The following is a 27,334-nucleotide window of genomic DNA, read 5'->3' on the forward strand; positions in this document are numbered from 1 at the left end:
TCTGGATAGGAGAATAAGAATTCTCAAACTAAATCAAACCAGAGGTCCATCTACTCAGTATCCTGTCTCTGACAAGGATTAGCATAAGATGCTTTAGAGGAAAGTGTAAGACTACTGCTGCAGGCCAATGTGGCATCATGTGTCCTCCATCTTAGGTCTCATTTAGATCCCCAATAGTTAATTCCTTGTTGAATCTTACCAAGATTGGCATATTTATTTCACTGGCAAGTGAAATAACAAAATAATACAAAAATAACTGGCTGATTTCTGACTAAGCATCAAAGCTCTTCGGTATTAGAGATCTTGATGCTGAGTCTGTGACTATGGGATAAACTTAATTGCACTCAGGATCAGCTAGGCCAGAAAGGGATTAAAGTGGAAGTTGAAATTATATATAGGGCGAGATTCATTACGCGGGGATGGGAGAGGATGCAGGCCCAAAGAACAATGTCTGAAGTTTAACTAAATTCTTCTCCTTCCAACTAAAGAAAGGCAAATGACTGACAAGTAGAAATTGTGCTGCTTGATACACTTTAGTTTCTCTTTAACCACATCAAGGGGGTGGGATAGCTCAGTGGTTTGCGCATTGGCCTGCTAAATCCAGGGTTGTGAGCTCAGTCCTTGAGGAGGGCCATTTAGGGATCTGGGGCAAATCTGTCAGGGATGGTACTTGGTCCTGCCATGAGGGCAGGGGACTGGACTTGACCTCTCAAGGTCCCGTCTAGTTCTATAACTCTATACTATCAAGATTCCAGTCCTTCCAATTGAATCCTGATGATGATCAGTAAGGAACTCCAAGAAAACAAAAAGCAAATTGCATTAGAAAAAGATGATTTGCCTTCTTTCTCTAGGCTCCTACCTTTTTTGTCAGATGCCTCATTTATAAGCAGATCTTCAAACAATATTTCACAACGATCACAGAGTGTGTTTATTATATCCCTCTTCAAAGCCTAAAAAGATAAAACAAAAACACATAAGCAACACGTAAGCCAGTTTGCAAGTTATCTGTGATTATGTAAAAACAACCATAGTGTAGAAAGAGTCTCAGTTTGTCATATGCATTTAGGCCATCTTAACAGTGATATTAAAAAAAATAAAAAAATAAAACTAAAAAAATAGCCCAACCTAATATTAAATAAAACACACACACACACACACACACACACACACTTTCCTCTTCAGTTTCCTTATCATAACAACAACATATCAAGAAGTGGGGGTTTTAAGAATAAACTTAAATTATGAAATTCAAGCATATGACTACATTAAAAAGACTGGGTTATATTCTTGACTCTACCACAGATTCCCTGAGTCTTCTTGGCCAAGTTACAGGCTCTCTTTAAAATCTGACTATTACCACAATGATTTTCAGAGGCTTAATTCATTGATGTTTGAAGTGCTTGGCACTCCTCATACCATAGAATAATTTGCCTATCAAGACTAATACTGCTCTCACGTTAGGGATGTAAGGGACTTGTCGAGTAGTCGACAACCCGATAAGCCTAGGCTACTCAACTACTTGCTTCCTCCTCCCCCCCTTGCTGCCTCTGTTTCAGAGGCAGTAAGGGGACGGGTGTCAGCTTGAAAGCCAGCTCCTCACAGCACTCTCTCTGCAGTGCAAGAGAAGCGAGGCGCAGGAGAGGCAGAGGTGCAGTGGTCTGGGAACTGGCAGGAGCCAGGACTGCTCACTCCCAGCTCGTGCTAGGTCCCGGACCACTGCACCTCTGCATTTTAAATGTACTAAGATCTGCTTGGCTCTTATTACATTTAAACTGCAGAGCGACAGCAGGAGTAGGTCTGGGAGCTGGCGCAAGCCAGAACTGAGCAATCCTGGATCACACTGGGTCCCAGACTGCTGTGCTCTGCATTTTAAATGTAGTTAAGAGCTGGCAGTCTGGGACGCAGCATGAGCTGGAACTGCTCAGTCCGGCTTGCATTGGGTCTGGGACATACGCTCCCTGCAGTTTAAATATAGTAGGAGCTGGACTGCCTGTACACCTGCTTTCTACTACATTTAAACTGCAGATCCGCAGCGGGACTCTTTATCAACTAATCCTATAGTTGATACAAATTGAAACGACTACCGGGTTAGTCAGTTACCAGCTTCTTAACATCCTTATCTCACATACACTCCTCCTCCATTAAAACCACTCCCTCCATTGAAACGAGAGTACAGCATAGCCCATTACCATATCTGGTCTGTTAAATAAAACTGTTGTAAGTTCTTAGGGAGTTTCTTTTTGATAAACAGAGTAAAAGTTAGCCTAAGACGATATGATGCATTGTTTCAACCATGCAGAAGTTTGCAACACAGGAAAATACTGACTGTCATGTTCAGTATTTTTTTGGACAACATTAGAAATACACTAGGAGAACGCTATGCAGAGATAGCGAGGCCAACAGTCACTGTGGGTTTTGGGGCAAGGTGTGGGGTGGGAGGGCACTCTGTGCCCCCGGAAGGGAAGGGGCAGTGGACAGGCAGCCTCTAGCCCAACCCTCAAGGTTGAGCAGAGCAGTGGTCCGGCAGCAATTCAAAGAGGCCCAGAGCTCCAGCCACTGTCATTGCCACCAGGTCCTGGAGCACTCCCCTTCCATTCTGTCCCCATTGGGCCTGTGCGAGAAGATCACTTTGTCTGATTAAGAAATACTAAATTGGGATATATTATCTGCCTACATTTTTCCTCCACCACATACAAAAATACATAACATACAGAAGTCATTTCTTTAATTTTAAGAAAACTTTACATCAAGCACTAGACTAAGAATAATATAAAATTTTTTAGGGGGAAAAAAACAACACTAGTGGAGACCTAAAATGAACTGCTTATAAATAAAATTGAACCTTTTGAAAAATGTATTGTCTTGCATATTAAAAGGGACTTCCAAACTAGGCTCAAAAAAATTCTCAACTCCAGGGAACTAGATTGATAATTTGGAATTTTTGGATCTCTATTATCCTACCAAAGGCAAAGGCAGACCACCACTTTAAGGGTTCCAGTAAAATATTTGAGAAAAGATTAAAGCCATTTTCTTCAAAGCAATGAAGGAGACTGATCTCTATATTCATTACCTGAATAGCATCCTTAACTTTTGGCTTGTTATTATGGATGTAAGCTCTGCACTTCACTGCACCTTTAAGATTTATGGAACCACTGCAGACTTGCACCATTGCTGTTGATCTATGGCCTGAGCTCTGGGACTGAAAAATAAACACATTTGAATAATGTTAACCACGCATCTGCAATCGGATCAATCATGAAGCAACTACATATTTCTATTAACAACACTTTAAAATATTAAAAACTTGGTACAGTGTGGTATTTTCCCCTAATATTTATACCTTTTACTTAATATGGAAATCTGTCTCAACATTTTTGTCCTTTTCCAATTGGTAAATTCTTTATAATTTGCTTTTCCAGGAACTTATTTTTTGCAATCTATGCATTTTATATTTACTTCTCATCAGCATGCAAATAGCTATTAATGGTGATGCTAGCAAGATTGTGAAAGTAGAATTAATTTAGCTCTTTCTGTTTTTGAAGTTGGTCACTATTGTTTTCATTTAAAAAATATAAGTAGTTTGCACATGGTAGGACTACAGAATTAACTTATTTTCAGTCAGCTGTTGCTAATACAATATTTTCCCAGTAAACACCTTTGTACACTGCTTTTTGAAGCCTTTTTTAAGTGACAGAAAATGTGTCTACTTACTGTATTAGTAAGTATAATCTAGAATATCTACGTTGTGCTGTTTGAGTATTTTTCTTAAAGTAGATTCATCCACCAGTCCTAGAATTAATTAGGAAGAGATATTTTTATCTGGTCATATTTGGAACTAAATCAAAGCTAGATCATGGAGTCCTTAACCTATTTTAGGACAAACTATGTTTCTATGGCCAGAGGGAGACCATTCAAGCTGATGCTCTCCCTTGTCTTGACTACCATGAACAGTTCACAGAACAACTGGTGATTCCAATATAATCAATATCTTTGGAAACTTGATAGACTGTAAACATCTACCCTTTTCACAAAGGAAAAATGGGCATGTCTCATGAAAAATAACTTACATCATTGATATTTTGATTACATTTAAAGGGGTCGTAAATTTTGTGTAACATTCAACAAGTCACTTAGACCCTGATAAAAAAATACCTATTTGAAATAAAAGGTGTTCTTTTTAAAACAGAGTAAATTAAGAACTGAAACAACATTACTAGGAATATGATGGATTCATCATCATCTAAAGTCTTTAAAATCAGAACTGGAGGTTTGTCTTCTGAAACAGTGGTTTTCAAGCAGGAGTACACGTACCCTTGAGAGTACTCAAAGGTCTTCCAGGGAGCACATCAACTCATCCATATATTTATCTATTTACAATGTGCTGCATAGAAGTGCTAGTGAAATCAGTAAAAACTAAAATTTCACACAGATAATGTCTTGTTTATACTGCTCTATCTACTATACACTGAAATGTAATCACAATATTACAACTAATTTAATTTATAATTCAATGGTACAAAGAAAGTAAGCAATTTGTCATCAGATTGCTCTGACACTGGTCTGTTTGATTTTGCAAGCAAATAGTTTTTAAATTAGGTGAAACTTGGGGGTACACAAGACAATCAGACTGCTAACTGAAGACTGAAAAGGTTGAGAGCCACAGTTCTAAAAGATATATGCTCTACCTCAACTAGAATGTATAGGCTTGACACAGAAACCATTTGTTAAAATGCTGTGGGGTCTGTGTTATATGGGAGATCTGACTAGATAAGCACAATGGTCCCTTCTGACCTTAAGATCTATAAGCCTGTTTCATTCATGTGAACCCATACAGCCACACAAAGCCTCACTGAAGTAAATGGGGCCTTGTAGGTGCAGGTTTCAGTCCAAGATGAGAAGTTTACAGAATTAAACATCCACGGGTCTCAGATTCCCTCTCTCTTCAAATATATCACATGATTCTCAGATGTTTGTGCTCTATCAGGACCTGATACTCACACTGAAGTCAATAATTTGGAGAAGTTCCTAAGTACCAGGATTATATTAATCTGAACAAGAACCAAATTTATAGTGGGCAGTAGTTGTTTAAAAAGAACCCATCACTTTCAATTTTTATTTCTTACTTCATACCCCCCTTTTTAGAGTAGGCATCTGAGAATAAAGCTTTATGAAATACTGCCCCTAACCTTACTGGCAATTTCCACATACAATACTTACCAACTGCGTCAGAACCTTCACATCAAAGGGTTGAATGTTTCCTCTTGAAGACTTTTTCTGATAAAAAAAAGGAAGGGAAAAAAACTGTGTGAAACATATAGAATATTTATCCGTGTCTACCATATCGAGGTATTCCATAGGCCCTAGCAATGTAGTATCAGTGTGTAGATTTTAGAAAGAAAATTGAGATATAGAAAGAACCTTAAGGACATAGTTAACAAAATGTCCGGAACCTTTGGTAAAACATTGTTAAGAGTGCTTTTAGTACTAAAACAATGGCACAGCTTTAGATGACTTCATTAAAATATTTTTGAGTGGCTTGTTCTTTTTTCTTCCAAAAACTGCAACAGCAAAAAAACTGTCAAAGACATCCATAAAGGTCAATCTAATCTGCAACATATGAGCAGAGCCTTTGTATATACCAGTTCTCACTAACTTATTTTTCTTTTCACTACTTCTACAATCATCCCCATTTTTTGTTCTGAGGACAGGGAGGAGTCGCCGCAGCAAGTTCAAAATAAAGAAAAGGAAGTCCCTAGATGGACTTTTAGCCTGACCCAGTATGGCCATTTTTATGTAAGAGAAAAGCAATCCTTTATATTAGTGATATGTCACATGTCAAGTAGAAATAAAATATTCCACAAACCATCTTTCAGCCACTTATATGACCATACCAGACTTTTTAAGTGACAGATCACTATTAATCCCATGCTATACAGCACATACCTGACCTTCCAATAGCTCTGCATCATCTTCTTTAACTTGCCCATTGATGAGAAAAATACCTTCTTCTATCTGTTTTGCCCACCGGGTTAATCCGTTCTTTAAAACCCAAAAGCAAAGAAAGACTGTAAGTAGTTATTTCACCAAGACAACTTCTCGAAAAATAAACTACACTTTTGGTTGAATATTGCCAAGAAAAAACACCAAGACTCCAAAACTACTGCAATATATGTTTAAATCATTAGCCAAAGACAGACATTAACAAATCCTAACCAGCTTTCAGACCTGTCATCCACCTACACTATAGCAATAGACAACATACTACTTACAAGCCACATATTAATCTACATTTCCTAAATATAAATATTAATTTTAATCTTTATTGGCCTAGTTTCCCACAAGCACCGGCTCCTGCCCGGCCCCTGCACTACTGACTCTGAGAGAGGCAGCAGTGGGGGGAGGGAGGGAGGCTGGCGGCCCCGCAGGAATCAATACTTGTGGGGAGCTGGCTTAAAAGCTAGCTCTACCCAGGCACCAGCTTCCCCTTCTTCCCCCTTGCTGCCTCTGTATCAGAGGCTTTCAGGGAGAGGGAATGCGTGTAGTCATTAGGATTATTTGATAAGCCCAGGCTTACTGGTTAATTGTTTAAATGACTATACATTAACATCCCTAATTTTTAAATGCTATCAAAACCAGACTTTGCATTGAATGAAGAGAAAAAAGGAAAGCTATCTAATTTACACTCTCCTAATAATATTTTGAATAAAATAAACAGAGAAAAGTACACAGGAAAAGAAATCTTGAAGATTTCTCAATCTATGCTTTGTTATTATCAATGCAGAAAAAACACAAGGAATTTACAACCTCATAGATTTAACTACCAGTAAATATTCATTAATTCTATTACCCTACTGTTGCATATTTTCATAACAGTATTCATTTCTAAGCAATATAATAGTATGTACTATATTAAAGGAGTAAGAGATATTATATTAGTATATTTTATAGACATTATTTTTTGTTCATTTACCCTTGTATTTTTCTCTAGTTCATAGTTGATTGTTGTAGCAGAAAGTGGGATGTGAATATTAACATTAACTGTGCACTCCAAAGATAGCCAGAAGGTAGATAGGCCACTTTGGTACTTCCAGTCTGCTGGCCTAGCTGAACTCTAGAAGGCAAAGACAGGGTTTTATTTTTAATATGTAGCAAATGTAATGGCTTGACACAAATCTGAAATAAAATGAATCTCTTCCGAACTTTGTAAATCTTGCATACAGTAGTCAAATCTTACCTTTGGATCTTTTATATCATAAGTTCGACAAATTATCCTTTACTATTTAAGGAAAAACTCAATGCAACACGCTTAAAAAGGAATAAATAAAAACTAAGGAACAAAAGAAAAAACAAAATATGCTAAATTAACTTGTCTTTTATCACCTACATTTACCATCTGCTTGTTTTCCAGGAACATGTTTTTAATTGTATAGAGAATGTTCTCACACTAATGGGAATGAAAAAATATTTCACCTGTAAACTATAATTAGAGGAACAATGTGCTTGCCTTTCAAATATATATCAACACTTATAGCTACCTCTATGTTAACGTACAAGCCCTGATGCCTCCCATATTTCTCTACAATGGTGCTTTCTCTCCCAGTCTCCTCCAGAGCAGTACTTCTCCAGCTGTCAATTTTGTTGAACTTCAGTTCTTTCCCATGTTCCCCACCTACACAGCTTTCTCCACTCCCTGGTGCTTCCCCATCCAGGCCCCTTCCTGTTGAACCTCTCATTTGCCTCAACTTCCATCCATCAATAGAAATCCCTGTATCACTAACAGAAAAACATCCTGCATTTACTATTTGCAACTGGATAACATTCCTCACCTACTTGCATTCATCATACAAAAGTAGATATAAATGTAATTTAGTGAGACCACCCCAAACCTAAAATCAAAGCACATGTCCATATAACCAATACACATGCTTAAAGTTTAGGCTACCTATTGGCAGAGCGAAGTGAGGGTGGGAATGTGGGCTGTGAATGATGGAAAGACAGTAAATGAGCTTTAATAGGGAAACTAGTAAGTTGAGAACAGAATAGATGCTTTGCTTTTTAGGGTTTGTACTGGTGCAATATCCAATCTAGCAACCCTTGACAGTAAGGTAATGAAGATTTTTGGACAGCATTAGACCATATTAGGTGGCTCCTGCACAGCATTATATTTCAATATACTGTCTCAAAAGACTACAGTATATTTTTGCCATAGAAGGATACTTCTTTGTAGCAGAACAAACGTGAAGAGCCACTCTGTCAGAGATCTCCTCATCAGCAAAATTCCAGAGCCTCTTTTTAGCTACAGACTTTTCTATTGAAAAAACTAGCTGAAAAAGACAAAAAATGTTATGGGATTTTTCTTCATAGCACAAAGAAAAATTAAAGTAATTATAATTACTGAAAACAGCCCTTCATTTCAGTTCTAAAGTAACATAGCATGTATTTTTAACAATGTGTCAGTATCACAAAGTATATCCACTTTGTAATGGAACCAAAACTTGAATATTTGCAAATGCACAGGCTGCAAATATACAAACTGAAACTGACAGAAAGATTTATGCAAACACTTGGGAATAGTCACTGCTACTCCAAAGCCAGTATCTATTTTCTAAAGACCTTATGGCTTTTAGTTATAGTCTAACTTGAAATCTGACAGTAAGAAAGTTGGCTTGTCTAACATCATACCATATTCAGACAGAACAAGAACTAAAAATACATGGTTTTAATTTAGGCTGGTGCAGTTGTTAAATGTCTGAAACATCATACGAAAGACTCAAGATGTTAATGAAAATATCTAACATGAAGATTCTACATTGGACAGCAGTTGCTGTCCAACTGCACAGAAGCAGCACAACCACTATCACAATACTTTAAAAAAATAACTAACTTAACACATTGCACTTTTTAAAAAAACTTTCATAAACTTGCTTATGTTCCACTTAGACTTGGTTTCTTTCTTTGTCTTCCTCTACTCTAAGTCCCTCAACACAATCTGGCTTCCTTCCCTGCAGCTTTTGATATTAACAGCAGCTTTCTCATCTCTCTCCATCTCATCAACTCTCTTCAGACCACACCTGTCTCCACATTTTCCATTCCCGCTTCAAACCATTTAACTCTGTGAAACAATCTGGAAGACAGTTGGTATTACGACAATAGAGCAGATAAAATTATATAATCATGACAGGTTAATTCACAGAAGTCACCTTGGGGTAGAGATGTAAAATCCCAGTTAATCAGTTAACTGTTTAGCCAAATAAGCAGGATCCTGCTCCTGTCCTCCCTCTACCTCCCACAGTATGGCCAGCTTCTGCTCCTGATCCCCCGCCAATGCACAGGGGGGAGGAGGCGGCAGCTTGATCCCAGTCCCCCCAAAGGAAGGGCACCGCTCCCGGGTAGCTATTAACCAGTAAGTAACCAGTAAGCATCACCTGGTAATCGGTTACTTGGTTACCCATTTTCATCCCTATCTTGGAATTTTCATCTGGTGTGCTGATCATACCACTGATGTTTGCCTTCCCCACAACCCTGTCCTGCTGGGCCAGACCCTCTGTCTCCCCCAGCCAAACTACAGAGTTCCAGACTTCAAGATTAAGATAATACTGCTTTAACATATGGTTGGTATTTTTTATCCAGTCAGCTGCTAATATTAAGCTATGATAAATAACTTGAATACACTGTGTCTCAAATACAGCCAAGTGCTGAGAATCTACAGGCCTGAAGGTCATCCTTACTTTTGGCAAGTTACCACAGCTTCCTTTTCCCATCATATGGAAACAGGTCACGTTATCTATACTTAATATCTATATAGAAGGAAAAGCTACCACACTGGAAAGAAAACCAACTAGACTACAAACAATGGACTTCAAACCAACACAAAAACAACATGTTCTCTTGGGAAATGTTAATGGAGTACTCAGTATATTCTAAACAAATACTAAGTGTAATTTTAATGTAATGTAGATAGTTTCAATATATAGCTATTTATCTATTTGAGAGAGTTTGTATGTTTGTCTGTCTGTTCAAGAACTCCTCCTAAAAAGTAAAGAGCTAGAACCACCAAATTCCATATGATGCTTCCTCTTATAATAAAGCAAGATAAGGGTTTGGTTATGCCAGGAAAACAGGATGTGCCCAGAATGGTATTGCTACTCATAAAGTCACACAGACACAGAATTATCGGGCAGGTGAGAGGGTCTGGCTGGGTCATGCCCCTCCGCTCTGACCCCATCACCGCCCCAGTTCAGCATTGCCCCAAGGCCTGACCCTCCCAAGCCCAGGCACTGATTTGTACGGGAACATTACTGGTTGTTCTCCTTCATCAGGGAGTGAGGGGAAAAGGGCACAGTTTGCTGCATTCCTCACTCTGCCTGTGGATACAGGAGACAGACAAACTTGGACCTGCCCTCCCTCTCCCCCAGAGACATACATCCCTGCCCTGGCTGTGCCCACTGCAGCTGCAGCAGCTATGAAGAGGCACTTCACATCTGGCCCCAAGCTGCTGTGGTGAGAGAGGGCTGAGATAGTCCTCTCTCCCTGGGGCAGCCTGCACACTGAACCTCTCATCCCCAACCCCAACCCAGAGCAATGATTTAACTAAAGAAAAACAAAAATTGAGTTAAAGACCTGAGCAACCCCGGGTAAATCTTCTAGAGTTCAATAAATCAGATCTAAGAATACTTATGTCTGGGACATTTTTTATTTCTGTTTAAGAGAACCCATTGACTAAATTTAGCTAAAACTTCAGTGAAAGAATAACGTCCTCCTGGGGACGTTATTTATGCACTTACCTTGCGCAAAGCATTTTGGACATCTTTTGCCACTTCTGGAGCTGCAATAATAAATACACCAAGAACTAGCAGTCCTCCTGGGAGCATTCTGGACAACTTACAAAATAAGTAGAAAAGCAAATTATTAATTATTATTATTGTAAAGGTCTATAAACGATATTACTTAGTTTACTATAGGTTTTGTTTTTAAAGGTATCAGATAGGGATCTAAAATCCCATTTAATCAGGTAACCAGTTAAATGTTAGGTTAACCTAACATTTAACCAGTTAATCAACTAAGCAGGATCCCAGGCGGGGGACCGCTCCATCTCAGCTGAAACAGCCCCCAGCCTGCGGGGTGACAGGGCTGCCAGCTCCCAATCCCACGTGGGGGCCCAGTGGGGCAGGAGCAGTCTCCTGCCCACAGCAGGCTGTGAGCAAGGGGCTACTTCCGGGCACCGGTTAACAGTTACAAGGTAAGCATATTCAGTAAGGTTAACCAATTACCCGTTCACATACTTAGTATCAGAACCCAGATGTAGAATAAACTGAAAGACTAAAATTAGCAAGGTTATTTCTCATCTTCACAAACCCTTATTTAAAAATACTCGTCTTCCACTCTATTGTCATATATTTCATGCAAATGTTGTGCTTTGACAAAAAGACAGAAACATACTACTAATTATTGGTTATAATAGTATAAGGTTTTGATCAACTAACAAAATAAGTGCTAACAAAGGAGTAATGAGAAGAAAACTTCAAATCCTAACTTCAATTTCACACATTCTTTACCCTAACTGTACACCCAATGAAAGTGCTTTACCTGACTAGCATGTGCTGTTACCCATTCTTCATCAATGTCAGCCAATTGTGGATGATGATTTTTGTTGCTTTCATTCTGCTCTTCTCTTGGAGGTGTTCTAATAGCCAGAATCACATAATCTCTTTGTAGGGAACACTTTAGGGGAAGAAAAAAGGCTATGAGATTGGTATTGGATTTCAAAGGTAAACACAAAGCAGTATATAGTGCCTTTGGAGATGCTGTGTGGTTCATTTCCATAGCTCAAGGATTTAAAATAAAACAAAATCACACACAAATATCTTTTCTTTCATGCCTTTAGCTCTTATATGGACTCAAAGAGGTAAAAAATTAGACTCTAAATAACATATTTAGAAAATATAAGTCTAACAGATTTTTGGCTTTTTTTTTATTCTTGTTGAAACAGTTTTAGGTTTGTTTGCCATCTCTCCCCTCGCCAAACAAAAGCCTACCCCCTTGCTACAGCTGCAAGGGGTTTGATTTATTCCAGGAAATTTCCTCACCAGGTATAATCTTTAATTAAAGATTAATATTTAATTCCTGGAGACTCCAGGATAATCCTACAGTGTCAGGATTGAAATCTAGTCACTGCAATACTGTGTTAATGCAAGAGAACCTGTAAGTGAAATCAGATTATTATATAAAGGAAAACCGAGTACTGTAGTCTATTTTCATCTTCCAACCTTAGAGAAGTGAAAAAATTTAAAGAGTCAATACAGCAAGTACTGGCAGGTGATTTTTTTAAACTCTTCATTTTTAATAATCTAAAACTTCTTACAGTCCCTTCACATTCAAGGAACACAGAATTCTAAAAGCCCACATGTTCTTATCAATTAATGGCAATGCACTCTGACCGATTTCACTTCTGATGCTTATTTTATAAACTTAAGGGAAAAGTCCCCTGTGCATGCTCAGAGTAGGGATGTAAAATTCCATTTTAGTTTAACCAGTTAATCAATTAACGAGAGTGGGCTCCAGTCTGGCTGCAGCGACCCCCCAGCATGTTGCTGGGCTGGAGTGGCTTGCCTGCCGGGTGCCCAGGCCTGCAGCAGACAAAGGCTGCTCCAGCCCAGCTAGTGTATCCCAGTCCATGGCAGGCCTCCACGGGGGTGGAGCAACCCTCTGCTCATAACAGGCAGGGGGCTGCTCCAGTCCCCACTAGTTAACCAATAAAACATTCACATAACTAGCTCTGCGCACATCCCTAGTTCAGCGGCTCTCAAATTGCAGTCCATGTTCCGCCGCTTTGCTCTGCTCTGCTCTACTTTGCTCCCCGTCCCCCTGGTCTGCAGACCAGGGGGACGGGGAGCAGAGCAGAGCAAAGCCGCGGAGCACGCGGCCAGCTGACAGCCCAGACGTGTCTGGGCTGTCCCGCTGCCCGCGTGTTCCGCCGCTTTGCTCCCCGTCCCCCTGGTCTGCAGACCAGGGGGACGGGGAGCAAAGCAGAGCAAAGCCACGGAGCCCGAGGGCAGCAGGATAGCCACGGCGGGTCTGGGCTGTCCCGCTGCCCCCGTGCTCCGCGGCTTTGCTCCGGACGCCTGTGGTACAGCAGCTGGGGCGCTGCCGGTTGGTCCCGTAGCGCCGCTCTGGGCGCCACTGGACCAACCCAGCAGCACCCCAGCTGCTCTGCCCCAGGTGTCCCCAAGTCAGCAGCTGCTGAAACTGACCAGTGGCTGACTACAGGAAGCCCCTGCCCCGGGCTTCCTGGAATCAGCTGCTGATCAGTTTCAGCAGCAGCTGACTTGGGGATGCCTGGGGTTCTTAAGTTGAATCTGTATGTAAGTCAGAACTGGCCTCCAGATTCAGCCGCTGTTGAAACTGATCAGTTTCAGCAGCGGCTGAATCTGGACGCCAGTTCCGACTTACATACAGATTCAACTTAAGAACAAACCTACAGTCCCTATCTTGTACGTAACCCGGGGACTGCCTGTATTTTAGTATTGGTTATAAGACTATAAGTAGGATGCATAATGATTTCATTTGCTTATAAGTGCTGTAGCTTCTATTTCTCTCTGTCTCTCTCATGGTTAGATGATGTTACTGTAAGGCAGTGGTCTCCAACCTTTTTACACCCAAGATCACTTTTTAAATGACAGACCAAGCCAAGATCTACCGCCCCGCCCCTTACTTGAAGCTCCGCCCCTACCTTGAAGCCCTGCCCTCTCTATTCTCCTCCTCTCCATCACTTGCTATCCCCAATCCTTATACTGCTGCTTTTTAAAAAAGTTTTTTCCAACATTTGGAAGAGGTTTTTCAACATTTGGAAGTGGTGCTCAGCCAGGGTGCACCACGCTCTACGTGGACTGGTGCAGAGAAGAAGCTGCCTGGCCAGCTGGCTGTGGCCTTCAGCCCGGAGGAGGCTGAACCACGCTCCAGCTGATCAGGCGGCTTCCCCTCTGCGCCAGCCCACGTGGAGCTTGGTGCACCCTGGCTGAGCGCCATGGGCAGCTGTCCGGGAAGCCGCTTCTCTTCGCTTCCGCCTGGCTGCCCTGCACTTAGCCCGGGAAGCTTGCTCCAGCACAGCCGGAGCTAGACGCAGCCTCCCTGGGCTGAGCACAGGGCAGCCGGGCTGGAGGGAAGAGAAGCGGCTGCCCGGCCAGCTGGCCATGGCGCTTAGCCAGGGTGCACCAAGCTCCACCAGGGCAGGCGCAGAGGAGAAGCCGCCGATCAGCTGGAGCACGGGGCAGCCTCTTTCAGCTGAAAGCCACAGTCAGCTGGCTGGGGTGTTTCAGCCCTCCTGACATCCCAGCTCCCACCATTCCTCGCAGCTACTCACCTGTGTTGTTGCTCGGTGAGTAGCTGCTCCTCAAATGAGGAAATCTAATGTAAATGTACTGTGCAGGCACGCAGTTCAGAGAGGGCTCAAGAGCTACTCTTAGAGCCCCTGAGATCTACCGGTAGATCGCGATCTACTGGTTGGTGACCACGGCTGTAAGGCCTTAACTATTGATCTTGTCTGAAACTCTATGCAATTGTTTGGTGTGAATGGAGGGTCTGTGTGAGTGGATTATAGAACAATAGATCTGGAAGAGACCTCAGAAGGCCATCAAGTCCAGCCCCCTGCCCCAGGCAGGACCAATCCCAATTAAATCAATCCAGCTTTGGGGGTTTGTCAAGCCGAGACTTAAATACCTCTAGGGATGGAGACTCCACTACTTCCCTAGGTAACCCATTCCAGTGCTTCACCACCCTCCTAGTGAAATAGTTTTTCCTAATATCCAACCTGGACCTCTCCCACCACAACTTGAGAGCACTGTTCCTTGTTCTGCCATCCATGACTACTGTGAACAGCCCGTCTCCATCCTCTTTGGAACCTCCCTTCAGGAAGTTGAAGGCTGCTATCAAATTCCCCTTCACTCTTCTCTTCTACAGACTAAACAGACCCAACTCCCTCAGCCTCTTCTCGTAGGTCATATGCTCCAGCCCCCTAATCATTTTAGTTGCCCTCTGCTGGATCCTCTCTAATGCATCCACATCCTTCTTGTAATTGCAGGCACAGAACTGCACACAATACTCCAGATGTGGCCTCACCAGAGCTGAGTAAAGAGGAATAATCACATCTCTGGATTGACTTGCAATGCTCTTCTTAATGCAACCTAATATGCCATTAGTCTTCTTGGCTACAAGGGCACGCTGTTGACTCATGTCCAGCTTCTCATCCACGGTAATCCCCAGGTCCTTTCCTACAGAACTGCTACTTAGCCAGTTGGTCCCCAGCCTGTAACAATGCTTCGGATTCTTCCGTCCCAAGTGCAGGACTCTACACTTGTCCTTGTTGAACCTCATCAGATTTCTTGTGGCCCAATCCTCCAATCTGCCTAAGTCACTCTGGACTCTATCTCTGCCCTCCAGCGTATCTATCTCTCCGCCTACCTTAGCGTCATCCGCAAACTTGCTGAGAGTGGAATCCATCCCCTCATCCAGGTCATTAATAAAGATGTTGAACAAAACTGGTCCCAAACTGAACCTCCGCTAGAAACCAACCGCCATCCTGACATTGAGCCGTTGATCATTACCCGCTGGGCCCGACTTTCCAGCCAGCTTTCTATCCATCTTACAGTCCATTTATCCAATCCACATTCCCTTAACTTGTTGGCAAGAATATTGTGGGAGACCATATCAAAAGCTTTGCTAAAGTCAAGGTATATCACATCTACTGACTTCCCCATATCCACAGTTACCTCATCATAGAAGCTAATCAGATTGGTCAGGCACGACCTGCCCTTCATGAATCCATGCTGACTGTTCTTGATCACTTTCCCCTCTTCCATTAAATCTGTAAAGCACTTGCTTTAAAATGGATTCCTTGAGGATCCCTTCCATGATTTTTCCAGGGACTGAGGTAAGACTGACCAGCCTATAAATTCCTGGATCGTCCTTCTTCCCTTTCTTAAAGATGGGCACTACATTTGCCTTTTTCCAATCACCGGGATCTCTCCTGATCTCCACGACTTTTCAAAGATAATGGCCAAAGGCTCCTCAATGACATTTGCCAACTTCTTCAGTACTCTTGGATGTATTAAATCCGGACCCATAGATTTATGTACTTTTAGCTTTTCTAAGTAGGTCCTAACCTGTTGCTTCCCCACCAAGGGCTGTCCACCTTCGTCCCATATTGCATCACTTAGCGCATTAGACTGGGAGCTGACCTTGTCCATGAAGACAGAGGCAAAGAAAGCATTAAGTACTTCAGCTTTCCCCACATCATCTGTCACTAAGTTACCGCCCTCATCCAGTAGGGGCCCTACACCCCCTCTGATCACCTTCTTCTTGCTAATATGCCTGTAGAAACCTTTGTTATCCTTCACATCCTTTGTGAGTCGCAATTCCAATTGCTCTTTCGCCTTCCTGATAACTCCCCTACATTCTTGAGCTACACATTTATACCCCTCCCTAGTCATCAGTCCAAGTTTCCACTTTTTGTATATCTCCCTTTTTGCGCTTAAGATCCCCAAGGATTTCCCCGGTGAGCCAATCTGGTCTCCTACCATATTTGCTTCTCTTGCATTGGAATGGTTTCTTTCTGTGCCTTCAATAAGGCTTCTTTAAAATACTGCCAGCTCTCCTGGGTTCCTTTCCCTTTCATGTTAGCATCCCAGGGGATTCTGCCCATCTGTGAAAGCCATCACAGATACCCAGGTAATCAAGAACAAGTGGAAACTTTGAAGATAACAAGGAAACATGCATTGTGTCTTGAAACTGAATTGAACTAGCAGCATTAACTAACCCTGGAGACAGGCAGAGACCCCACCAAGAGTGAGAGACCAGGATGGGAATCCAGACAATCACCATGAAGGATAACTCTGGAGAACACAGATTAAGGGTGTATGACAGGAGCATGACTTTGGGCATGTCTAGACTACATAGATTAGGGTTGTAGGCAAAGGGAAATGAAGCAGCGATTTAAATAATTGCTGCTTCATTTAAATTTAAATGGCTGCCGCTTCATTTCCCTTTGCCGACTAAACAAATCTACATGGCTCCTTCGATGGAGACACGTAGTCTAGACACACCTACTGAAATATCTATAGACCTAACTGGGAATTTACATGTATAAGAAGGGAAGCTCTTACCATGGGACTCTGGGTTCAGTCCTGCAAGACAAGCCTCAGAAGAACCCCAACTCCTCACTCAGTCAGCTTTGCCTGGCCAGTAAAACTGACTTGAGCCACCATGGACCAGTAACTATGCACCATCTGCAGGACGTGCGTGCGTATGCATCTGCATGTGTCCTTATAAAGCATATGCTAACTGCTTCTCTGCTGTATTCTCAATAAACACGGTGTATTGCCTTTTCCCTGAAAAAGATCCCGTGTGCTTCTTATAAGCATAACGAACAAACTGGAAAGTCATGGCAGTCGGGAGCCCAGGAGCCACTCGCTGGCCAGGAAGGAGCGGGCAACACAATGATGTGCTACCCAGAGGCTTTCCCCACTGCAATGGGGCACAAAGTCAGGTAAGCATGTCCCCTCATACTAAGACCCCTGCACTGCAATTCCCCTCACTTGCTTCTCTCCCCCCACCAAGACCCTGCACCCCCAGCTTTCTCCTACATCTTCCCTTGCTCCTGCACCCTCCCTTGCTCTTGCTTCCTCCCCCTGTCCAGACACCCTACCCCCAGCCTGCTTCTACCTCCCATCCAGCCCTCTCACTCCCACCCCGATCCAGCATCCCCATCCCTATCCCACTCACTGGCAGCCCTGTCCCATGCACTGCACCTCTCATTTTTGCCCCCACCCCAGAGCCTTAGGTTTCCACAAAACCTACTAATTCTGGAACCCCAGAAAAGTAAATCTAGCCTATGGGAAGCCCTGAACCTCAATCCTCGCTGTCCCTTCCCCTCGCTCCATGGGGTTGGAGCACCAATGGAGTGAGTTGTCTCAGTTGCGGGCCACATCAGTGTGGGTTGGGGGCTTTGGAAGGAGTTTTTTTTGCTTTTTTATTTGTGTGGTCCTCAGCTGATTTTTCTGTGGGTCAGTGGTCTCTGACCCTAAAAAGGTTCCCCACCCCTGCCATACACAAAGAACACATTATGTGTTGGACATAAATTAATATTTTACTTGATTTAAAATGAAGCTTGATAAACTAACATGAGAAAGTTAAAATGCTTAATCTGTTTAATAATTTAAATTAAACCATTCTCTTTAGCTGCAGCACTTGCAAAATGGCTCAGGGTTACTTATGTAATTACAAGTGAGTTTCCATTAGCAATTGGTGGTCTACAGAAAGGTTTGCATTGAGCCAGGTAGTCCATGGGCCAAAAAATTTGAGAACCGGTGCTTTAGTTTCCTGATCTTTCAGCACTTCAGCTAGTTAGCTGAAAGGCTGTTCAAAACACAATTCATAAAAAAAAAGTAGGAAGTGGATACCATTGCTCAACTAAACACATTCCTTGCATTAAAGATACGTCTGCGCTGCAATCATCGGGTGTAACTGTAACCCCTGTGGGTATGCCTGAGCTTAAACCTAGCTAACTCAGCTACCACATCAGTGAAGCCATAGCAGAGTGGAAAATGTGTAGGGTGGTCAGCCTTTGCTAAAGCCTAAGTGTCAGTTTCACTGCTCTGGTACATGAGCTAGCTAAATTAAAGCTTGGGTATGACCACATGAGTTGCAGTCAAAGCCCATTATACCAATATAGATCTACCCTAGAACCAATATACCATTTTCCCACAAACTTAAAAAGACAAAATAAAAAGCATTAGGATGTCAGCACCATCATAAGCTAGTCAAGAACCCAGCTTTGAGTAGGGATGTTAGCAAAACATCACTGCATTTAGCCATTTATTTGTACCTCTGGACCCCGTGCTCCATTCATCTGAAGAAGTGGGTTGTGCCCACAAAAGCTCATGATACTATCTACATGTTTTGTTAGTCTCTAAGGTTCTGCAGGACCATTCATTGGTTTTTTCTATTATTATTATTTTCAGTTACAGACCAACATGGCTACCCCTCTGAGACATTTAATTCTGTAAATGTGTAACCGTTAAATTTTTCATTAGTTACACATTTACATGCAGGAGTAGCAGGCGGGAGCCAGTACTCGCAGGGAGCCATCTTTTAAGCACCGCAAGCACTGGCTCCCACCTGCTACTCCCTGCCCCTTCTTCACTGCCTCAGAGGCAGCAGTGCTGGGGGAGGAGGGGGGAGGCAGCTCTGCAGGAGCCCGTGGTTGTGGCAGAGAAAAAAATCAATACAAATAGTACAAGGTAACAATGAAAATACAGATTATCAATTTTGGGAATGGCAAAAAAGGAAGAAATTAAAATGGTAACATATTTTGCTATGTTAATCATTCACAAATATATAAAAGAAGTGACACTAAAATGATCTTCACAATCTCATTTCTACTAACACCTTAACACACATGAAACTTCTACAGGTGGGACTTCTCTGGTTGGGCACCCTCGTGACCTGGGCAGTCCCAAACCTCGGAGTTTGCCGGACCCAGGGAGATCAAGGCTCTCCTTCAGCCCTGCTCCCCATCGCCAGCCTCTCTGCCCCAGCCCCTCTGGGGCTGCACTCTTGCCCAGGGCCTATCGGCTACTTAAAAGGTTTTACAGCTGAATATAGATAATAAGCCCTATATGAACATGTTAATCTGAGTTACATTCACATCACAAAAGCCTATTCACTTTCATATAGCAATTTAAACAGTTACCTGTCCTATCAACAAGCCTGTGACACAAGTCTTTGGCTTGGTGCTGAAGTCTGAAAGATACTGTCCAACAGGTTCTTCCACAAAATAGCTTCTTCCCATTACTGCAGGTTTAGCCTAATTTCCATCTATAAAAAGAGAATATATTAATCTACTTTTTAGAGGTACTTAGTCCGAGAACATAAGGTATAGGAGAGTAAGAACACAGAAATAAAGTGTCAGAAAAACACCCTGAGCATATTAATATGTTACTGATAATTTTACTGAGTTCTAAAAGTCTCTCTCTGAATAGGTAAGTATATTCTTAACATACTTGTATGAAAAAGAGGTATTTTAAATGTGATAACTGTGAAACTGACATATCAAATAAAATATCTTCATTTAAAGTCTTGAAACGATAATTTACAAATGACCTATGAAACAACCTTCAACTCTTAATGTTCACCTCCAATTATTGTCTCATGAATTCACAATTCTCAGTCAGACTCCCATCTCTAGCCTATAATCACATCACCTGCAAATAACTGCTGCCTAGAAAAAAATGAAAGACTAGTCCTGGCTCAGTCCACAATAACTGCATTCTTTAAACATGCTCATTCCCTTCTTCAGACATGATTTGCTTTTTAAGCCACAAAAGTCTGTCAAACAGGCCTGTCTTACACCTTCCATTTGCAGGGTTTTGTTTGTTTTAAAAAATCCCTGAACACAAGATGTAGGAGGTGGGCATAGGGGGATTCTCTCTCCCCTGGCGGCCAGGCTCATATCCTTCAATCTATTTGACTCACTCCTTCCAAACTAAGGATGTTAAGAAGCAGGTAATTGACTAATCATATAGTCGACACAATTTATATCAACACACAATTAGTTGATAAGGGGCACCGTCCCAGACCTGGCGCAAGAGGGACTGAGCAGTCCCAGCTCAGGCCATGTCCCAGACCCACCCCCGCTGCAGCTTTGCCTTTTAAATGTAATAAGAGCTGGGTGGCTCCCTACTACATTTACAAGGTAGAGGTGCAGCAGTCCGAGACCCAGTGAAAGCTGGAACTGAGCAGTCCCATCTTCCAGACCACTGTGACTCTGTCTCTCCTCCCCCACCCCACACCAGAGAGGGCGCTGGGGGGGACTGGATTTTAAGCTCCCTTCAGCACCAGCTTTCCCCCCTCCCTTTGCTACTCTGTATCAGGCGGTGGGGGGTGGGGAGGACAGTCGAGTACCAGTGGAGCCTAGGCTTATCGGGCAGTGAACTAGTCACTTACATCCCGACTCCAAAGGGACACAGTAAAATCAAGAGAGAGAGAGCGAGAGAGCGAGATCTACACCAAAGAGCTGAGAGGCGACGTGGCAGGCGCCAGGACTTGCAAGGTGCAAGCAGGCGGAATCCACTCGTTCGGGCAGCCCCCGCGCGGGCGGCGAGCCAGCACCTCCGACCGGGGCCATGTTCCCTCTGCCCCACCAGCTCTCCCCCTCCGCGCGGCCAGGCCCCCGGCGCCTTCAGACACGCTTCCCCTCCCCCACCAAGGTCAGCCTCCCAGCCAGGGCCACAGCTTACTGGTGTCCCCACAGATGCACATCACCAGGCTGCGCTGCGCTCCGCTCTCAAGGCGCAGGTTGATGACGTAGGATCACTGCGCCTCAGGTCTCTTTCAGGTTCTATGATTCGAGGAGAGAAAACTCTCAGCGCCGGAGGTCGGGCGCTGGTTGTTGCCGCCCATCGGGGCCCGCCATGTGCTGTGTGGCAGAGGTCGCTGCGCCTCTTTCTTGCCCACCCGGGCCGCAGTGCCTCGCCCATCATGGCGGACAGGACGCGACTTGCGGAAGCTTTCGCACACGAGTTCCGCTTCCGGTGGCGCCTGCGGTCGGTTGGCTACTGTGCGCGCTCTGTGCGAGCCGGGGAGGCGAGCTCTGGCTGCGCGCTGCTCGGGAGGCGGTAGCGAGGTTAGCGGCTCCCTCCCAAGATGGCGGCGGTGCTGCAGCAGGTCCTGGAGCGGGCCGAGCTGGCCAAGCTGCCCAAGCCGGTGCAGGGGAAGCTGGAGCGCTTCCTGGCCGACCAGCAGACCGAGATCGACGGGCTCCGGGCCCGGCACGAACGCTTCAAAGTGGACAGCGGTGAGTGGCGGGAGCCGGGCCCGGGGAGACGTTGATACGCTGCTGTCCCTGGGACCAGGCCTGAGTCTGCTGCCAGGCAGGGGGGCCGGCCCCCGGGCTTGGGCGGACGGTTCTCCCGCCCGCCACGGAAATGCACCAGGAACCGAGTGTCGAGTTGTGACAGCGGCCACTGGCTAGTGACAGACCCTGGCAGCAAAGGGGTAGCGCGAGAGGCAACGCTGTGGGCAGCTCTCCTGGTGCGGACAGAGGCGTATAAACGTCCCCCACGGCTTTCACTGCTGTGTAGCGGCACTGAGGGAGCATTACACGTGTTCTAGGAAGTGGATTCCTTTGACTTTTAAACCCTCCTTCTCCACTTAGGCCTTGGTCAACAATATTTGCAGAACTCAATAAGAGGCTGCTCTTCGCGTGAAGTTACAAGTTATTGCTTTACATTAAACGCCTAAAATTAATTGAAAATGAAAGGGAATGTACTTATTGAGTGAGATTCTCTATCTGTTCCCTAAGTTAGGCTGTTGCTTGAGGAAGAGTATAAGAGCTTTGTTTGGTCTACACTGCAAAAAAGAACATTGCTACAGTGGTTCTGTGAGCCCGGGTCTACACACTTTGTGTCCCAGAACTAAAAATAGTTATGAAGATATTCCCATTTGGGAATAGTGATAGAGATGCAGCCATGTTAGTCTGGTCTAGCTAAAACAAAAAACAGGACTATGTAGCACTTTAAAGACTAACGAGATAGTTTATTAGGTGATGAGCTTTTGTGGGCCAGACCCACTTCCTCAGATCAATCTTCTGCAAATTGATCTGAGGAAGTGGGTCTGGCCCATGAAAGCTCATCACCTAATAAACCATCTTGTTAGTCTTTAAAGTGCTACATAGTCCTGTTTTTTGTTTTAGCTATTCCCATTTTGGGTCTGAGCCCTAAGGAGGGCATTGATTTCAGAGCCCACGTTCTAGTGGGAACTTCTATACGTCTATTTTTAATGCTATAGTATGAGTCTGGTTTTATAAACCCAGGTTCTGAGACTCAACAGCTGTGTTTTGGTGTTTTTTTATTTTTTCAATCTAGACATATTCTGAGGGAGCCCAATCCGGCAACACTTCCAGTAAACTCAGTTTTTGAAACTTTAACCTTTCTGAATGATCTGCAGTTGCTGGAAACAAAACTTTGAAAGGGTGATTGAATTATCACCTATGCAACACTTTGGCTTCCTGAGTGCTGTAATCCAACCCAGGCTTTGGGACTATAAGGTAGTTCCTTCTGGCATTATATGGAGATATACCTATTTCATATAACTGGAAGGGACCTTGAGAGATCAAGTTCAGTCCCCTACCCTCAGGGCAGGACCCAAGTACCATCCCTGATAGATGTGCCCCAGATCCCTACATGGCCCTTTCAAGGATTGAGTTCACAGCCCTGGGTTTAGCAGGCCAATGCTCAAACCACTGAGCTATCCTATCTCTCTTCCCTGCTTAAACTCTTAAGATTTTTTTTGAGACAATGACATTGATTATATATGATTTTATCACCTAGGGATGTTAAATCAGTTAACTGGTTAAACACTAGCACTTAACTGTTTTAACTTATGTCCTGCCGCCATAACTTATGTTGTGGGGTCCCATTGTTCAGCCTGCTGGCTTCTCTGCAACTGGGGCTGCTCCAGCTCAGAGTTCACTGGCAAGGGCCAGTTAACCAATAAAATCACTGCTATCACCCTGGGCTCAGTTGGAAAGGCAACATATCTTAATGTCTAGAACGGAGGAGTGGGACCAGGAGACCTGGATTTAATATCTGGCTCTCTCAGTGGGTAACCTTGGGCAAGATACTTCCCTGTGACTCTATTGCTTTGTAAAATGACATTAAAGATACTGATGTTTGTAGAACAGGGGTCTCAGTCTCCTGGCCCGTGAGCTATCCCCAGCCAGAGCAAGTGCTCAATCCAGACTGAGATTCCTAGGGGGACAGTGGAGGCTGTCCACTTTTGGCCCCGGACAGCCTCTACTCCCAGCAGTTGGCCACTCTGCCTCTGGAGTCCTGGCTGACCCCCACTCCCAACCACTGGGACTGCATCTGGCAGAGAGGTCCTACCTTTAGTTAGCAATGTAGCACTGCACTTAAAGTTTTCAGTAGAGCCTGGAGCAGGAGTGAAAGGATTATTTCTGGCATTTTTCTGGTAGATATGGTTCCCTAATAAAAACTAATTATGAAGTAATGTTAACATAATGTGTTGGTGTTGTACAGAACAACAGTATTTTGAAGTGGAAAAGCGTCTGGCTCAAAGTCAGGAGAGACTTGTAAACGAGACTCAGGAATGTCAGACAATCCGCCAGGAGCTAAACAAACTTAGTAAGTATAACTATGCATTGATTAACTGTTTTATGCTTGAATAACAGTTTGGAAAGTTATTTTTCTGCTCATATGATTACATCTATTGAAGTTATTTTGAAATGCTTAATACTCTAACCTTTCATTTCGTAGAAGTTAATTGATATTTTTTATTCAAATCCTTGCTTTCTACATGCAGTCTGTTTTACTGGAGTAAACATCTTATTTCATTTTATTCAAGAAAAGATTCTACAAACAAATGTGTGCAGTGTACCCTTATATCCAGGGCTCGCCGAACCACGCTGTCCGGCAATCTGCGCATGCGCAGGTCGCTGGAACCCAGCTCATCCGGGTTACAATATACTTGCCACAGGCGAGTAGATTGTATAATTTGTCGAGCCCTGCTTTATACCAATAAGGGTCAGGTTGCAGGATCAGGGCCTTAGACACTGATATGTCAGTAGCTTCTCTGTGAGGAATACTCTTTCCTCTGAGTACAGGGAATCCCCACTGTAAATTGCCCCAGTATATATCTGTTCCACAATAAAGTCGTTTACATCTATAGAAACTGATGTTATAAGTCTTCACATTACCAACTCTTAAGTCGCTCAAATCCTTCCCCCCAATTTGCGCAAATGGAAATCAGTCGCAGGGGAAAAAATTCCCTGCTTTAAGTTGTTTCACTATAAGTCCAACTTTTTTTAAATGTATCTTGGACTTATAGCGAGGAGGGCCTAAAATATTTCCAGAAAGTAGATGAGCAGGAATAAAACTACTTTGTTTTTAATCACAATTTAATCAATGGCTTGTATATTAGATTTTTAATTTTCAGAATTAAACTCTTAAACTCTTCTGTTTTTAATTCTGAAACAGGAATATGAATTTTACCAACTGGAGGTACCTAATGCATATGTTCTGTTAATACCAAAACATTTTCTTAATTTTCTCTTTTTTTCTTTCTCTACATAGATGAGCAGTTGAAAACACTGAGTGAGAAAAACAAAGAACTTGAAGCAGCTCGTGATCGCAGTGCAGCCACACAGGTATAGGAACTGGGGCTATGCAAATGTAGCGATAGACAGTTGAAAAGCTTTAGAATTTAGGGTGCATATTTTGTTCGAAGTCTTGAAAGTCAGAAGTTAGATCTGGTACAATCTTTGTGCAAATAAGACCCTGTCTATTCAAGAAGGCTGCGCTCTTCGAGTCCCAGTGCAAGCTCCGGTGTGGACAGTTTTATTTCAGATTAAGAGTGACTTATTTTAAAGTAGTTTAAAAGTGTTCCCGAGCTATTTATATATTTTAGAAAAGTCTGTCCTTCTGGGAATCTGTTTGTTCAAAACCTCCTCCTAAACGGAAAGAGCTAGGACCACCAAATTTGGTATACAGTTTCCTCTTTTCCTAACTTAAAGCAAGGTCAGAGTTTGGTTGTGCCAAGAAAATGGGAAGTTCTGAGAATGGGAATGTTTTCCATTACATGGAAAGGGAGGAGGGCAGAGAGGAGGGATGCAATACTGAGAGTGGCCACTGGGGGCAGTGAACCTGCAAGGGGGGAGCCATATGCAGAGTGGACAGTGGGGGCAGCCGTACCATGCAGAGAGAGGCCAGTGGAGCTGGGACTCACCATCCTGCCTGCATCAGATGGAGTAATTAGCCCCCCCCCCCCCCCAACGCGCTCCTGCTCTGATTACAGCACCAGTGGGGGAAGGGAGAAAGGACCCTTGGGGGGGAGACTGGAGCAGGATGCAGAAGGCCCCTGGTGGCCAGTGAGGGGAGTGAAAGCCCTGTCAGATGGAACCTCATCAGCCTCCAACCCTCATTCTTGCACCCCCTCATGCCCTCAGACTTCTGTCCTGCCCCTATCCCCATTGCCCTGCCCTGACTCCTGCATCCTCCACACCACCAGCCCTCTTCCCTGATGGACGCGGACAGTGCCAGGTAAGTTTTCTAGTTTAAACTAACCATCAGAAGTCACAATAAAACCAAGAGTTTCTGCACAGTTTCACACCATTTTAACAAAGTTGGTTTTAAATTGCAACTCTTGCTTCTGGCAGTGCAGTTTTCTTGTGAAGACTGGCCCACTCTATTGATGGCTTTCTTCACAATTTCTTTTTTTCCTCTGGCCTTGACTAGTTTGTAGTTAATAGTGTATAGAAACTGTCAACAAAATAAAACCAATTCAGAGAACAAATGTAACTAGAGCACCTCTTGTTACTACAGTTCTGATTCTAGTTTTATCCTTAGGCACACTTAAGAACAAATTATTATAAAGAAGATCTGTCTTAGATTTCCTCTGGAATTAAGTAAATTCCAGTCTACCTGGCACCTGGTAGATAGGAAATCTCTGTAACAGTTCAGTAGCAAAAGTAGGAGCATGGAAAACATCACATTCAATAAACTGTTGTAGTTGACTCGCTGATAACTCTTTTCTGCCCCCCCCCCAGATATGTATTATTTTAGCGTACTCTCAATTTACATATAAAAGCAAAGATTAATTGGGCAGTGATACCCTGTACCATCTCAGATTGAGATTACGTTTCAGAGCTATGGGATGAAACCTCCAAGAAATCTTCAGGGTGATGCACAGATATATGTTTCTTTTTTCTGTGTCAGAACTGAACAGATGCTCAGCGCAGTGGAGGAAATCAAAGATGGACACAAGATTTCAGTTTTTGTTTCTGTAACAGACTTGCTAGAACAGTTAAATACTATGTACTAGTTGGGTGGCTTGGTTGTGTGGGTGGCTTTCACACATACATTAAAAATGGGTAGGATGATAACCTCTGTTTACCACAGCTTTTTCCATGTAGGGCAATAAGTTTAAAGAATGACCATAAAATGGATATTTTTTTTAATTGAAGAGTCAGCTTACTAGAGCAAAAGAAGATTTGGAAGGTGAAAAAAGAGATTTAGTTCGAACGAGTGAGAGACGGTCTCAAGAAATCGAACACTTAAATGGTAAGGCCAGTAGATATGTCTGAACCCTAACTGAGTTGATCATGCCAACAAAACACCTGCTTTGGGATTTAGATTTACATGTAAACTTCAGTTTTGTGTGGGTGACTCCCATTAATAGATCTGTAAGGAACAGAAATCATATTGGTAGAGAAAAGTGGGGGGAAACAGCATGATATGTGCTGTGTTATTGAATAGACACACATTGA

At 43.2% G+C, this 27,334-nt stretch overlaps 2 protein-coding genes across 6 annotated transcripts in view; one reads left to right on the plus strand and one right to left on the minus strand.

Annotated features, from left to right (window-relative positions):
- Nucleotides 1-21,499, minus strand: part of ODR4 (odr-4 GPCR localization factor homolog) — a 35,843-nt gene extending 14,344 nt beyond the window's left edge. For 2 of the 4 annotated variants that reach the window (XR_012906026.1, XM_075936752.1), the window contains exons 1-11: nt 20,998-21,275; nt 19,745-19,869; nt 11,587-11,721; nt 10,785-10,880; nt 8,218-8,324; nt 7,235-7,271; nt 6,971-7,111; nt 5,944-6,039; nt 5,218-5,274; nt 3,071-3,199; nt 860-950 (exon numbers count right to left, since the gene is read on the minus strand). Coding sequence is in view for 3 of the 4 variants with exons in the window: in XM_075936752.1 (XP_075792867.1) it covers nt 860-950; nt 3,071-3,199; nt 5,218-5,274; nt 5,944-6,039; nt 6,971-7,111; nt 7,235-7,271; nt 8,218-8,324; nt 10,785-10,880; nt 11,587-11,721; nt 19,745-19,843 (988 nt within the window). In the remaining variant the exon portion in view is untranslated. The other 2 variants (XM_006110864.4, XM_075936753.1) reach the window with 2 other exon arrangements.
- An 84-nt stretch (nt 21,500-21,583) lies between these two features.
- The window catches only part of TPR (translocated promoter region, nuclear basket protein), a 67,656-nt gene continuing 61,905 nt past the window's right edge, over nt 21,584-27,334 (plus strand). For both annotated transcript variants that reach the window (XM_075936750.1, XM_075936751.1), the window contains exons 1-4: nt 21,584-21,847; nt 24,090-24,194; nt 25,143-25,216; nt 27,032-27,128. In XM_075936750.1, coding sequence (XP_075792865.1) covers nt 21,697-21,847; nt 24,090-24,194; nt 25,143-25,216; nt 27,032-27,128 — 427 coding nt within the window. In that variant the 5' untranslated portion in view covers nt 21,584-21,696. The remainder of the gene's footprint in view (nt 21,848-24,089; nt 24,195-25,142; nt 25,217-27,031; nt 27,129-27,334) is intronic.

The sequence above is a fragment of the Pelodiscus sinensis genome, chromosome 9 (genome assembly GCF_049634645.1).
Source record: "Pelodiscus sinensis isolate JC-2024 chromosome 9, ASM4963464v1, whole genome shotgun sequence".
Taxonomy (NCBI): domain Eukaryota; kingdom Metazoa; phylum Chordata; order Testudines; family Trionychidae; genus Pelodiscus; species Pelodiscus sinensis.